Source organism: Parasteatoda tepidariorum, chromosome 10, assembly GCF_043381705.1.
Source record: "Parasteatoda tepidariorum isolate YZ-2023 chromosome 10, CAS_Ptep_4.0, whole genome shotgun sequence".
NCBI lineage: Eukaryota > Metazoa > Arthropoda > Arachnida > Araneae > Theridiidae > Parasteatoda > Parasteatoda tepidariorum.
In genome coordinates this window covers 76,466,002-76,482,005 of record NC_092213.1, presented here as the reverse complement: position 1 = coordinate 76,482,005, position 16,004 = coordinate 76,466,002, and the positions used below count along the sequence as shown (strand labels likewise).

At 34.1% G+C, this 16,004-nt stretch overlaps 1 protein-coding gene across 4 annotated transcripts in view; it reads right to left on the bottom strand.

Moving 5' to 3' along the window:
• The window catches only part of LOC107439020 (murinoglobulin-2), a 107,346-nt gene that overhangs the window by 70,901 nt on the left and 20,441 nt on the right, over positions 1-16,004 (bottom strand). For 3 of the 4 annotated variants that reach the window (XM_016051483.3, XM_016051477.2, XM_043046296.2), the window contains 6 exons: positions 12,303-12,416; positions 11,255-11,339; positions 8,251-8,356; positions 6,244-6,355; positions 5,297-5,412; positions 3,365-3,580 (listed from right to left, as the gene is read on the bottom strand). In XM_016051483.3, coding sequence (XP_015906969.1) covers positions 3,365-3,580; positions 5,297-5,412; positions 6,244-6,355; positions 8,251-8,356; positions 11,255-11,339; positions 12,303-12,416 — 749 coding nt within the window. Of the gene's footprint in view, positions 1-3,364; positions 3,581-5,296; positions 5,413-6,243; positions 6,356-8,250; positions 8,357-11,254; positions 11,340-11,878; positions 11,993-12,302; positions 12,417-16,004 lie in introns of those variants that run through there. The other variant, XM_071186786.1, reaches the window with a different exon arrangement.

Sequence of the window (16,004 nt, the reverse complement as noted above, 5' to 3'; positions counted from 1 at the left end):
CTTTGAGCTAGTAAAAAATAATTGAATGTGCAGTATAAGTTGAAACAGAAGGTATTTAAACACGAAGTTGGCTGTTAATGCATATATATTGCACATTAATTTTATAAATTAAAAAAAAAACATAAATATTATTTTTAAATATTTTTTTTTTCAAGGCTTACCGAGTTTACCGAGTTTTAGAAAAAAGTAACGATTTCATTCGATATTTTCGTTACAAGTACTTGTACTTTTTCCCTAAAAAGGTAACGAAAGTACAAGTAAAAGTACTAAATTTGAAAAGTAACGAAGTACAAGTAAAAGTACGTACTTTTTACTTGTACCGGTGGTACAAGTAACGAAAGTAAAAGTACTGCCATATATGCACACAGATGCTCCGTAGCGTAGAAGCGAAGGATTCGTATCACACCTTAAATCTGGATCTATCTTCGTGATGTTCTTTCTCTAATTTGGGTTAACTGTTCTTCAACTTGGCAAGGGCATATAAGCCGTAAATTTTAGTGAGTACACAAGCCTGCATATGCATGTAAAAGACAAGCACATATGAACAAATTCATAAGAGCCTCCCTGCTTAAACGGTATCATTCTCCAAACGCTCTGTAACGTGGAGGCAGAGGGTTCGAATTCTACTGTAACTCGTTGTAACTTTGTGGCTGTCCTTTCCTGAATAGTACTATCTGTGTTTCTACTTGAAAAGTAGGTAGGCATTTTATTTACGTCGCACTAGAGCTGCAAAATGGACTATTTTTCGTCGGTCAGGGAAACATCTCTGAGGATGATTCAAAGATATGCCATCGCAATTTTGATCGTCTGCAGAGGTATCCATTTCTTTGGTAGCCCGATGACCTGCACGCGAAGTCGAGCACTTTACGGTAGAACAGTTTAACGAAGACCGAAATCACGCATCCTCGGTCCCTACGCAGGCTGATCAAAGTGGTCACCCACCCGCTTCCAGTGATGCTCAACTTCGGTGTGTTCTACTGGGAACTGTGTTTTTACGATCAGTCCACTGTGGGGCTTCTACTTGACAAAGGTTTATAAGACGTACTTATATAACTGAGCACAAGAACCTGCCTGTATGCGTACCGATAAATGACTAAGAGCAAATTCATAAATCAAGTGATCATTTCCATGCCAGAAAAAGATTAGTACCGAATCTGTAAAGTACCAAAATGATAGTTTGCTTTATGGACTTGTTATTATTGCGTTGTTTGGCACTGATGAAGTTTTTTCTCCTCATAATGCGGAAGGTATTATTTTATTTACATCGATCTAGAACCGCACAATGAGGTGACGGTCTGAGAAACACCCCTGAGGATTATTCAAACACATGCTACGTCAATTTTGATATTCTGCGAAAGGGATGGCTTCCTCGCTTTGGTAGTCAGGCGACTTGCACGCGAAATTTAGAGCAGTTTAACAAGGACCGATACCACACACCGTTGGTGCCTTCGCAGTCTGATCAACTTGATCACCCACTCACTAATAGACTGCAATCAGTGATCACTTCAGCAATCTACTGGGTAACGATCAGTTTAGGAGGGAAAATGATACGGTGGGTATCTTGTTCATTCATGTTTATTAAACTGTTCGGTAAAGGCGAAGTGCCTTTCCTCTGTATCATACGGTAATCAAAGCTTGCTGCATAACATGTTTACTTTATGAGTTAGTTCGCCTGATAAAACTTCGAGATATTTCCAATAACCATCTTTCAACTTCTCTGGTAACTCGGACTCAGCTAAATAAATTCGTGTTGTAAAGTTAAATGAAGCAAACGTAACATCATTTCTCGTGAGAAATTTTGGTCAAAAATATCATCTGGAACCTTCAGCAATTAATTTACTGACGTCCCTGGCCGAGAGATATGGCCCGTTAAACGCCGTGCAAAGCGTGGAGGTAGCGGATTCGAATCCTGCTACACCTTGGATGTACCTTCGTGCTATCCTTCTCATTGTTTATTGTTCTATCTGTCCCATTTGACAAAGGTTATAAGCCTAAATTGAGCACACAATCTTGCATATGTATGTAATTCCAATAAATAAATGAATAATAAACAAATAAGCAATTAATTGATTTGTTAAACCCCTTCTGGACCACGATTACATATTTACGTGATTGCATGATTCTCCCTTTGCTGCCTACGGTATCATATGAGCCGCTCAGAAGCCAATGCGGTTAAGTCCATTTTTTGATATTTTCTGATTTTTGGAAATTTTGATGAAATAAATAATAATCTTCTTAGTTTTTAAAGGATTTACTCGTTGGTTACTTTTTTCTAGGTTAGACAGCCCTTTTTTTAATAGCTTCTGAATATATTGTATAATAATTTCAGAAGCCATTGTGAATAAGTCCACCTTTTATCAGTATTTTTTTACATAAGCTTTGAAATAAAAATTAAATTATTCTTCTTCTTTCGATATTTGTTGGTAACACTGAAAAACAAGAAACTCATAGTAATCAGGGTTGCCAGACGTAGTATTTTTTATACTACGGTAGTATTTTTTCACCAAAAAAAGGGGTATGGTTTTTTCGTAGTATTTTTTTAAAATGTGGTATTTTTAGTTTTTTTTTTATTTATTTATTTTATTTTCATTTCCTAAAACAAAGAAAAGTGCCATTCTAGTTTTGAAGTAAAAAACAATTTCTGAAATAATCCAACAGTTTATTTTCTATTAGTCACTGTATCTAGTGATGATTGTGAAAAATAAAAGTTCGTTTATACTAGTAGACTATATATATTTCTTATCTTTTTCAGCTGCCAAAAGGTATAAGTCCTAAAATTTTTAAGATGCTGTCATTATTTCAATAAATACTTACGTTTTTATTTACACATCCTGTATTTATCTTGTTTTTTGCAGAGTTTACACCTCGAAAAAAGACTTTATACACTTTCCTAATTAAATTAATAAACCAAGAATTTTAAAAACTAATGTATCAAAAAACATCAATTTTCTCAATTTTTGTGTTTTGGACTTAACCGCATTGGCTTCTGAGCGACTCATATATGAAACGAGCTTTTCTAGCTAAAATGGCATAAGATCACACAGACGTAATCGCAATTTAGTACTCTCGTTTTAGTACACGTGTGTATTCTTTAATACTGGTATTAATACATATACACATTCTTTGGTAGTAAATTCGGAGCGAGCGGGCCTGGGTTAATGTTTCTTTCTCTTTTCGCCAGTTCTGAAGCTGTTAGCAAAACTCATGCAACACGGCAGCAAAGTTGTTAGAAAAACTCAAACTGGGAAGCAAAACTCATATTATAAAAATGTGGCATGTCATGATTCGCGGTGTATTTTAAAATACTTTAAAACACAATGTTTTGTAGTTATTTTTACTTAAAAAAAAAGAATGTGTTACCAACCACGAGGGTCAGCTTGGTGATGGATGAAGGTTGTGGTGCTATACTGAAACGAAAACGCCCTTTTTTGTTTGTGGTGTATCGGTGGCACCTGTTGCTGTCCTCTTCTCTATCATAGGGAGACCATCCTGAGTGACTTCTCTGCATGTTACGGTCATAGACGCAGATAGTAATTTTCTCCGATGGTGCAGCTTCCCCATCAGCTTTCCTAACTTGAACCTGAAGAAAAGGAAAGAAAGCAATGAAAAAATAACTTAATGACTTAAGAGGTAGGTATTTTATTTACGTCACACTGGAGCTGAAATAATGGGTTATTTTATTTTATTTTAAAACCATCGTTTTATTATTTTAGTTGCAACTTAAAGGAAGGACTCGTTAGGCCTCCCGCAACCATACTATTTCACTATTTTTAGGAAGAAGGATATGAACAATCCTGTGCAAGGTTACTATTTGGCGATCGTATGACAAAAATACTTATTTCGTAATCTTTATGTGTATTACTTTAACATAATATTTTATAATTTAGATTACATTTCTCTCTTTTGAGTGAATAGTTTGTCCTTTTTGAGATATTTTGCTTCAATATATTTAATTAGTTAGAGTAACGAAAGGTATTTTGTTGCAATATATTTAATAAGCTAGAGTAACGAAAGGTATTTTGCTGCAATACATTTAATTAGTTAGAGTAACGAAAGGTATTTTGCTGCAATACATTTAATTAGCTAGAGTAACGAAAGGTATTTTGTTGCAATATATTTAATTAGCTAGAGTAACGAAAGGTATTTTGCTGCAATACATTTAATTAGCTAGAGTAACGAAAGGTATTTTGCTGCAATATATTTAATAAGCTAGAGTAACGAAAGGTATTTTGCTGCAATACATTTAAATAGCTAGAGTAACGAAAGGTACAATAGCTGATGATAAAGCGAAGTAAGTGACTGAAAAAGAATTTCCTGTTTGCGTTCGGCGCGCAGTAAGGGTTGTCTCGATTTCAAGTGCGGAGACGTTTCTCCTCTTACTCCCGAGCCTAAATGAACTCTTCGTCCAAGGAGGTGGAGCCAAGTGTCAACTCCTGGTGAACGAACTATACTTGTATGTGGGTGGTTTCAGTGAACAGAATGTTGCGAATTTTGAAAACCGTGGCTATTTCAGTATTGATAGCACGAATTTTGAGTAAGGAAAAATTTATTAAAAATAATAGGACATGATACGAGTTAGCCTTGTTTATATGATGATACATAAGGTAGATATGAGATCTTGCAATTTTTGCAATTGCATCACGAAATCCTGTCGTGGTCCCCTTGTTATATAGGTATAAAAAAATTTAAAAAAGCAAAGGTTAAAGTGAACTCCATGAAAGTGAAGTAGAAAGAAATACTTGATAATGTTAGAGCTTTATTTGCTTCAAAAACTTTAAAAGTGGACATGTTGTGAGTGTTCGAAAAAGGATGGCTCTTCTCAAGACTTCAAAAGAGCTTCGAAAAATGAAAAACAAAAGCGCGGATGATCAACGTTTTAATATTTTCTTTTTCAAATCGGTGTTTTCCTCGTTTGCGTCGTCTGGTGAGTTGTGAGAACGCACGCCTATGTTTAAGCGCTCGAAACATGTCGACTTTGTCTAACCCTACAATTTTCGAAGCTGATGAATTTCTTACATTATCGAACAAGAAAAGGTTTGTTGCATATTACCAGCACTTTAAAGTAATAAGGTATCTTTATCAGGTCTATTGCATATAAAATTGAATAATTTAAATGTTAAGGTCAACCAGAATACTGATACATAAACTTAATTTTATGCTACCGCAATGCACCATTAGAAAAATATTTTCAATTTTTATAGTTAAAAACATTTTTAAAACCAACACAAATATAATTGTTTCATCCAAATTTAATCCAATTTTCCATTGAATTGGATCGCATTTTTGGAATACTAACCTGCCCATAAAAAGGAATACCAGGCTTAAAGTAATCAGCATCTTCTGTACCAAGAAATTCTATTGTCAAAGGAGATTTCATTACATTCTTCGTGATGGATTCGTTGACCACAATTTCTGAAACACAAAACTTTCTTTAAGACACAACTTTTATTGTGTGTATTTTAATACTATTATTTAACGAGAAGGCGAAGTAATCATCGCTCTTAATCTTTGACAACTTATACAACGAATATAATTCTTAAAATAGTCTAATCTATTTTTTTCTATTAAACGATGTTGATAAGAAGCACTACAGGTGTCGACTTGCTACGACCAATCTGAGTGCAATATCCAACTATGTACATATGAATGTTATAACTTTGATATCCACATTATAGATTGGTTGCTGCTGCTGTCAATGGCAGGTGATAGATCGTTGTGAGCTTTTTGATTGTGAAAGTTGTAAGTAGTCGTAAAATCTGCCAATGGAAGGAAAAGATAGAAGGCTCGCCGATGTAGTGAACGCTGGTTCGAATTCCATAAATCCCGGAATTCATATCGACTAGACATCGCTGAATTCGAACCCTAAACTAAAAACTAAACTCAATGGCGCGATAGCCCATAGAGGGTCAGGGCCTACTGTGCCCATCTCAGTTTCCTTGACCTTGGGCTCTGGGGTGCAGGAGCAGATGTTCGGGTCAGGTGGTCAGCCGAAAGCGGAACCCCCAGTGTTTAGTTCCCAAGCATGCTTGGTACTCATTTATCGACCCACTGAAGGGATGAAAGGCTGAGCCAACCTTGCCCGGTTCGAGGATCGAACCCAAGACCTGTGGCACGGGAGAGCGAAACACTACCACTCAGCCACCGGGTGGATTCGAACCCAGTTCACCTTTTTGGAAGGTGACTGCTCTATCGCCTGGAAGTTACACGAGTTTTGATTAGTTCGAAAAATAATTGATATATTACCTGTTCCATTTTCGATGACTTCAGCGAAAAACTCCAACGCTCTGCGGTGATACTGCCCCTTATGCATTTGGAGAGAGTAAGTGCTAACAGTGATGTTGTGACAGCCTGAAATCTATAAAAGTTATTTTAATTTCAGGAAGGAAATACATTTCATAATTAATTAGTATACGTTGGTAAATACATTCGATACTAACCTCTACATTGCAAGTATTAAACGCGTTACCAGCACGCACTTGTGGAGTCTACAATCTCTTAAATGAAATGCAGAGAAATAAGCTCAGAAGGAATACACAAAATTGACGTTCGTTAGAACCCCAACTAGTTTTCGCTAATCTATATATAAAACGCTAATACGTACGTATGCATCAATAAAACCGATAATATTTCTTTTCTCGCGTTGGCAACAGTTTTCATTTTTAATTGATATGCTTCGGCGCGCAAGAGCACGTAGTGAGCATCATATGGCTAATCTATATTATATAAAACGCTAATACGTTTTAATTGATAGGCTTCGGCACGCAAGAGCACGTAGTGAGCATGATATGGCTAATCGGGTGAATTCTCACCGAATTATCAAAATTATCTTCATCGAAGCCGATGCTTTACATCCGGCTTTCAGTATTATTTCATATTGTTTTACAACACATGGTTTTAGCCCTCTGGTGGGAAAGACTTTAAAACAAAACTTACAACAGTTACTTTTCTCAACAACTGAAATTTAGAATAGTGTGATTAAGAAAAATATGTGAACTGTTTGCAATTTAAAATTAATATTGAAATGCACAGGTTTAGAATTTTCTACAGTGAAAAGTTTTCGGAACTTCAGTGTTCAAAAAAGTATACAAAAGCTAGTCGTTAAGAACGTATCCAATAAGCGAGCAAAGCGAGCATCGGATTGCGAAGCAATCCGAAATGAACTGCGAAAGCAGATCCGGGGGTTGGTGAGCCCCAGCGAGCAGGGGGCGAAGCCTCCTAGTTTTTCATTATTTTAATTTGTAGTTTTATAATTAAAATAGTATATTACGTAAGTCATACAATATTAGAAACTCTTTGAGATCTACATGCATTTTTCCAGTGCGCAAAATAAGAATGCAAGCGTTTAACGTTTACTTTTACAGCAAGTAAAAAACAGGATTTTTTATACACAATGACGTTTGGCCTAGTGATCAGATTTTCACGTTCGGACCTAATATTAATGGTTCAAAGAGATATTCTCAAATATGATAATTAGTCAGTATAGACGATATTTTAAGTTACAATTTCAGGCACAAAAACGTACTTTCTCGAGAAAAACATTCCTTTTTTGACAAAAATTAAGATTTCTGACTCCCAAAATATAGAGAGTAGCCGCAATCTTTGAAATATGGTCCTAATAGTTAGAACAAGAAAGCGGTCGCCTCTTAATGATAATTTTACTTTTTATGTAATTAACCGTATTTCGAGAACTTTTGAAGTGAATTGAAACAGTTTTGCGCGTAATATAATTCGTTTATCCAAAGATAATTTCATGCAAAAAATAATTTCCAATAATTATTTATTATTTTTTTATTTAATAATTATCGAAAAAAGTTTTGAATCGCAAAGTATACAAATTTTTGCATTATTTAAAAAAAATGTCATTTTTTAAAAATAAAAATACACAAAATTTTAACGAAATTGAATTATGAATTAAAATGTCATTTAGTTCCTGATAAACCGATTTTTAATATATCTGTATTTTTTTTACATTGGTTAAGTAAAATTTTCTAATATCTCTCCACTTGAATCATTAATTTACTCATCCTTTCAAATAACAACCTTATGACTACAAATGAAAACTTAAGTACCTATGTACTTAAGGTTTCGAAAGCAAATCAGGAAAAACGGAGAAAGTTGATAGCATAGAACAGATCTTTAGCTTTAACTTAGTTTTTTTTCTTTTATTTATTGAGTGATATGTGGTTAAAGGTAATGTAAAGTAATAATATTTATGTAAGGAGGTGTTTTTCTGCGCATAACTGTACTTACGAGTCCAGATTGTTCGACAGAAGGAATCTGTTTGCTGTCCCATGACATTCTCTTGTAGCTCACTCTGGTTTTCAGTTTACCATCCACTTTCTTCCCGAATGTATACCTTAAATATACCAATAACAGTTCCATTACAAGAATATTTTAAGAATTAGATGATGGGTCGAGGAATGATATACTCTAAAAACTTAATTTTTTGTCCCTTCATAATGTCTCTATGTCCACAGTTACCAGAAAAACCTTTTTTTGTTGTTTTTGTCCTTTCATAATCTCTACGTGTCCAGAGTTCCCAGAAAAACATTACTTTATTTTGTTTTTGTCCTTTTATAATATCTCTATGCCTACAGTTAATCAGAAAAACCTTTTTTTGTTGTTTTTGTCCTTTCATAATCTCTATATGCCCACAGTTACCAGAAAAACATTATTTTTTGCTGTTTTTGTCCTTTTATAATATATCTTTGTCTACAGTTACCAGAAAAACATCACTTTATTTTGTTTTTGTCCATTCATAATATCTCTATATCCACAGTTACCAGAAAGAGCTAACAGATCTAAAAATGTTAGTGATATGTTGCAAGTCACAAGCAAAGTGTGGGATGCCATTCCCATTTACTGGAATTTTTTAGTGCCTAGTCAAAGAATAGATCTGATATTCACCACCTCTATTTTGTATTTTTGTCTTAATATTTATCAATTTATACGTTACACATGCGCATACCTGCCAACTTTTGATCTCTTCGAAAATGATTTTTCAAACTGGTAGTAATGTGACAAAAAATGACATTGACAAGCAAGAATCTATATATATATTTCTCTTACACGGCACCAAAAAAAAGCCTCATTAAAACTCCCCGAATGGCAACGTTAGAAAATCGGCCAATGATTGCTGCTAAAAATGTCACATGGCAAATGTCACATGAGGTGGCTCAACATATAGCGCTTTTAAAAACGGAAACAATAACCAGAGTGAGCATTATCAGGTTGTTCAATTCAGATTCATGCCCTAAAAACATGATAATATTTAATTTAAACTCAATTAGGAATTAATTAGGCTGGCCTTCTCCATGACTATAAATAAGTCACAAGGTCAGACTTTTGAGAAAATCAGTTTAGTATTGACTAAACAAGTTTTTAGTCATGGACAACTTTATGTTGGCCTGTCAAGAGTTAAGTCATTTGACAGCCTTTCAGTAATTGCTCCAAGATGCCAAATCTATAATTGTGTTTTCAAAGAAATTCTAAATGCTTAGTGTTAATTTCTTAGAGCTTTGCAGAAAAAAATGTTTTTTGGAAAAAATTTAATTGAAACTTCTATTGGCAGTAGGCAAGGGGAACTGCCAAAATCAAAACTCCCCGATTAGAAATGCAGCATGGCGACCTCCACGTGGTATTTCTCGGGTAATGCTAACAGCCATGCATTTTAATTTATTGTATGTAAAACATCCTTATTTTGTTCTAAAATGTTATGTACTTTATCACAAATGTTAATTAATATAGAAATTGATTTCAATAATGCTGATCACCAAAAAATATTTCATTTGGCGATAAAACAAATTTTTGTGTTCTTGAAAATGAAAGACTTTTTGAGGGTTATTATCTCACAAGGAAAAGTTAGGGTTTAAAGTTTATATTTTTAAATAATAAAATTTTTTTCTAAAACTTTCAGAATTTCTAGCATTAACTAATTTATTATACACATTTAGTTGAATTTAGGTGAGTAACTGCAATATTTGATAATTTATTTTGCTAATATGTTTCTCATTTAGCTAATGTTTTGATTTTTTCACCATGTACAATCTAAATAGCTAATATACTTTTTTAAAAGCCAATAAGAACATTGATAGAATTCTTCTACATAAGTACAATACTATGTCTTTGATGATAAAATACTATGTCTTTGATGATAATATACTATGTCTTTGTGCTAGAACATTGTGTTCATTGGCGAGCGAGCGCAGCGAGCCATGGTTCATGGCGTGAACCACATAGGATTGCGTAGCAATTCTCGGGGGTTGACGAGCGTTAGCGAGCAGGGGGCAGAGCCTCCTAGTAATTTTATATTACTCTAAGCTACCTATACGAACTCGTTATCTGAGTGCCAGCCAATCGAATGGCTTTAACTCATTCGGGTTAGTGAGGAATACAATAAAAATTGCGAATAAACGCATCAATAAAAATTATTCTAAACTAACGTATTATATTTTAATTTATATATATGATAAATTTTTATGAAGTGGTAGTCAAAATTATTTTAAATTATATTTATAAAGAAAGTAATTAAATTTAGAAACATAAACTTTGTTACCGTTTTAAATATAAAAGTTAGCCTGCCAGCAAAGGGATTCAACCACTGAGGATATGTTATGTTAGCACTGTGGTCAGTGCCAGCCGGTTGCAGAATACATATCGACCAACCACCACTGGGATTCGAACCTATGTTACCTCACTGTGAGACGACTGCTCTATCTTTTGAGCCATCGTGGTCTTCGTGAACTTTTAGAGCGTTTAAATTGTATGTAATTAGTAGAATCTATGCACGAAGAGTTAAAAATAGAGATTTAGAAATTCATAAAGAATTATAAATTTTAGAGTCGAAATTTTAATTTCGTAACTTTTTTTTATGTATGAACTGTAAAGTTTTCTGGCTGAATTGAAAGTGTTTCTTCCTTAAACTTAAAGATTAGCGATAATAAAAAGTTTAAAACCGTTTCACTATCAGCTTTTTTAATCTCTATTGTTAAAAGGTTTGTTTTGCATGGAATTCCATTTATTGTACAAATTCATTGTGTATTTTAGAATGTACTCTTCGCTATGTTTTAATACTTACCAGCCAGGGGTTTTGACAAGTATTGTCGGACATTTTGATTGATGGTGGTTTGTTTTCATTTTGTAATTCGGCAGCATTAAGTTTGTTTTGCATGGTATTCCATTTATTAAATCAATTCAATGTGTATTTTAGAATGTACTCTTTGCTACGATTTAATGATTAAGTTTTAATGCTTACCAGGCACAGATTTCGACAGGTATTGTTTCAGCATCGGCCATTATGATTGATGGTGGTTTGATTTTCACTTCGAATTTCGGGAGCACTAAAAATTGAAGTTAGAAAACAAATTTTAGAACAATATTTTTTTAAGCCTAATTAAACGCTTTCCATATAATTTGTATACTTCAAGAAAAGAAATTCTAACTGCGTTTTTACAGACTTACGGGATCTAATTTTACCGATCAGTTAAATTTTTATTTAAAAAATTGAATCTTTTTTTAAAGTAAAAGGAAGTAGAATGAAGAGTTTCAAGGAAAAATGGTTGAAATAATATTCTAGATCGATTGGCAAAATCAAAAATTTATGATATATCAACAAGTTTCAAATTTTTATTCAAATCAATAGATGTTTTTTTCATGACTTTATTTTATCAAAATCAAGAATTATCGATTGTAAAACTAAGAAAAAAATCTTTTAACTATGCCAATCTTAATAAGTTAATGCAGAACAAAATTTTAAAAGTTTGTTCTTAAGAAAACATTTTTTAGATACTTACTTTTCGAATAGAAACAGTTCAACAAAAAGAATAAAAAAATGAAATAAAGTTAAAAACAATAAAAATTTATAAAGTTTTTCAATTACCTAAATAGTTTGGAATGAATTAAATTCATATTTTACTGCTAAATAATTAAAATTTTCATTCAAATTATGTTAATGATTATTTAATTTCCCTCCAGAGAAAAGTAGGAGTAAAGATTTAAAAAATAACAAGACTTATTCTATAAATATGCATAATTGTCGAGCAGCGTCATGTCCAACCATAACCAGCATATAATAAACAGTCTAAATAACAATTTCAATTGTTAAATTGTTGTAGCATTCACGGACAGTATTCTTTTCCGCTGTCCGGCTGACCTTCCAAAAATAGATAGCAGCTATCCACTGTAGATATCTTATCCAAAATAGATACTTTATCTACTGATGCAACATAGATGCAACATATCACCTTTGAACATTCCGACTATTAACTGTTGTGTATATTAAACATTTAAAAATGTATTCTCACCGTATTTCTCGACTTCAAACCTTTGTGCAGTGGTGACCTCGTTGATGACTGTCTTTATGTTCCACAATCCTAGTGGAGGCTCATTAGACAACGGAAGTTCCAGCTGCACCATTCCTAACAATAAGGAAGAAATAATATATTAATATATATATTGTTACTTGTGTTATTCATGCAAAGTAAAATTTTACGAACTTCTATCCCTCCCTCCAAAACCATTCACATGAGTATTGGTAGTTCCAACCTATGAAACTATTCGCTCGATTTTATGTAGTGTAACCCTTAACAACTTACTAAGAGTAACTAGGAGAGATTACTAAGATTATTTTTTCCCTTGTTGAGTTACTAAGAGATAGTTATTAAGATTAGTTTTTTAATAAAAAATTGTTTTTGGAAATTTTAGAACACTCTCTACAGTGCATATGTAAAAAAAAAAAAAATCAAATAAAAATTAGTTTTGGTGAGTAAAACCCTTATAATTTCTAAAATATTTATACAATTTTATTACCATAATAGAATTATTTGTCAAACGATAACTTGTATTACTTATTTACATTACTTAAAACTAGAAAATATGCACTTTGTTTTAAAACAACGTCCTTTTACATATTGACAAAGGTAGATTTTTGTCACTATAAATTGTTGTTGTTGTTGTTGCTAATTTACGTCGCACTAGAGCTGCACAATGGGCTATTGGCGACGGTCTGGGAAACATCCCGGAGGATGATCTGAAGACATGCCATCACAATTTTGATCCTCTGCGAAGGGGATGGCACCCCCGCTTCGGTAGCCCGGCAACCTGCGCGTGAAATAAATTGTTTCATTTACGCTTTCTCAGAAGAGTACCTTACTGACGCTGCACTAGAGCTGCTAAATGGACTGTCGGGGACAATATGAAGACATTCTTGAGGATAATCCGAAGACTTGCCATCACAATTATTCTGATCTTCTGCAGAGGAGATGCCCATACCCCCTTTTCAGAAGCCCGGTGATTTGAGCGTCAAATTTAGCACTTTGCGATAGAATAATTTAACTTGGACCGATTTGTTGTTGTTGTAGTTCATTTTTGTCGCACTAGAGCTGCACAATGGGCTATTGGCGACTGTCCGGGAAACATCCTTGAGGATGATCCGAAGACATGACATCACAATTTTGATCCTCTGCAGAGCGATAGCACACCAGCCCGACGACCTGCACGCGAATCGAGCACTTTACTGTAGAACAGTTAAACGAGGACCAATACTGCACACCTTCGGTCCCTACGCAGACTAATCCAAGTGGTCACCCACCCGCATACTGACTGCAGCCAGTGATGTTTGACTTCGGTGATTTGTTGGAAATCGTGTCTTAACGATCAGTCCAATGCGGAACAACTTGGACCGATACCGCTCAACTTCTGTTTCTTTGTAGACTGATGAAAGTGGTCACCCACCCGCTCACTGACCGCAGTCAGGCACTACGGTGACTAAGGGGATCTACGGGGAACCGTGTCTTATGATTCATTCATTGGGGGACCATTTTCGGTTCGGGAAGAGGTAAACACAAACCCTCCAACTACTCTACGAGGTTTCCATATTTTCAGAACTGTTTTTATCAAGTGATTCAGAACAAATTATTTAAACAGATATATACAAGGTAAACGGTATCAACGATCCACTGATTCGAATCTCGCTGTGACTATGAATGTATCTTTGTGGTACTCCTCTCTTTTTTGGTGCTATCTGTTCTTCAACTGGAGAAGGGCTTAGAAGCCGTCTTAATAATGAACCAACAAGTCTGATGATGTTCGTGCAACAATAAAATGAAAGGGTCAAGTTCTAATGAGAAATTTCTGCTTTAGTGCGCAGCCACTGAGAGAAAATATTTCACGAAAAACCAAGCTGTTGAAATGCATGTTAATATTATATATATATATATGAAATTATTGACAATAGTTTATTTTAACTGTTTATGTTTTGAAATACTTATTCTTCTCAATACCATTGATTTTTTTTAAAAAATATTCCAAGCTCTGTTTTTATTTTAAAACAAATTCGCAAAAGATAGCGGCTGATGAACTTTGATAAAATATTTTTCGGGAGCAAGAGACTGATTGATTCTCCATTCCGATTCTTGTTTACTATGATTTGTGATTGGAATGAGGACGCACAAGCATTTATTTGAAAGAGTAAGCACAAAATCGAAATTCCTGATAACCAAACTCGTTGCTTGCTACGAATGATAACGCTTCTCAACTAAAAGGGAATTTTTGTCAGTTTTCCACGACTAACGTAAGCGCACTTTATGCAGAGATATCAAGCGCAAAACTATAAAACCTACTATGACCGTTACTCTCTCAAAAGCATATAATCTAAGTTTAAACTGTGAATTTTATGATTAAAATGTTCCCAAACAAATATTATAAAAATTGAAATATTAGACACCTCGCTGTAATTTTCTGTTCCGCAGGTTCCCACGTAGGTTCCCAGTAGAACACCGAAGTCCAGCATCTCTGGTTACGGTCAGTAAGCGGGTGGGTGACCACTTTAGAAAGCCTGCGTAGGACCGAGAGCGAGCGGTATTGGTCCTCGTTAAACTGTTCTGCCGTAAAGTCCTCGACTTCGAGCGCAGATCTTCGGGCTACCAAAACAGGGGAGAAATCCCCTCTGCGGAAGATCAAAATTGAGATGGCATGTCTTCGGATCATCCTCAATGATATTTCCCAGGCTGTCGTCAATAGCCTATTGTGCAGCTTTAGTGCGACGTAAATAAAAGTACCTAAAAGTACGTACCTTTTACCTACCTATAATTTGCTTTTCCCTATAATAACCCCCCGTGCTTATAAAGAAAAGTAATCACTCTTTTAAATAAATTACTTATTTATGTTTGTGATTATTTCACGATATGTCCATTTGAGTTTCGTTTTACGATATTTCGATATTTGTAAAACTCTGTTGCATGATATTTTATCTTTGTGAGTATTTAAACGCGACATTTAATACACGATGTTCTACACGATGTTTTGACTTTTTAAGATTCTTTTACGCGGTATTTTGACTTTTTGAAATTCTGTTGCACGATATTTTGACTTTTTGAAATTCTCTTGCACTATATTTTGCCTTTCGTTGGATGAAATTATGTTGGATGAAATTTTGCTTTTAGGAGAATCTACACGATATTTCTGCTTTATGAGATTTTATTGGATGATTTACTTAAATAAGTTCAGTGTCTAATAACGATATTTTGTCTCCGTGATAACACGCTCCCATAATACCAAATTTTTCAGGGATCTAAATTACTCTAAGCTACTTTCTTATTTTCATTAATGATTTTTTTTACTGACTACTTGTCGAAAAAAAGCACACATTAATGAAATTTCTTTAAAGATATAAACAACACACAAGGGCCAATTTCTAACTATTTTGTGTCTTATCCGAGCAACTGGCTTCAGCGTGGTTGCCATGGCACCCCAGGAGAGTGCTGTATTAAAGTATACGTTTTGCTACAGCTGGAGAAGCAGTAAAAGAATGAGAAGTTAATAACTGTAAAATTCTAAACAATGTTTTCGCAAATTTATGTTTTGTCTTAGAAAATAATCTTTGACTATCTGATACTTAGAAAATGGTTATTATGTCTATAGAAAATGTTCCATATTGCCATAAAAATTTTACGCATGTAATTTTAAATGTTTTAAAATATTTTTTTTATTCCGTTTTTCTCTATCTA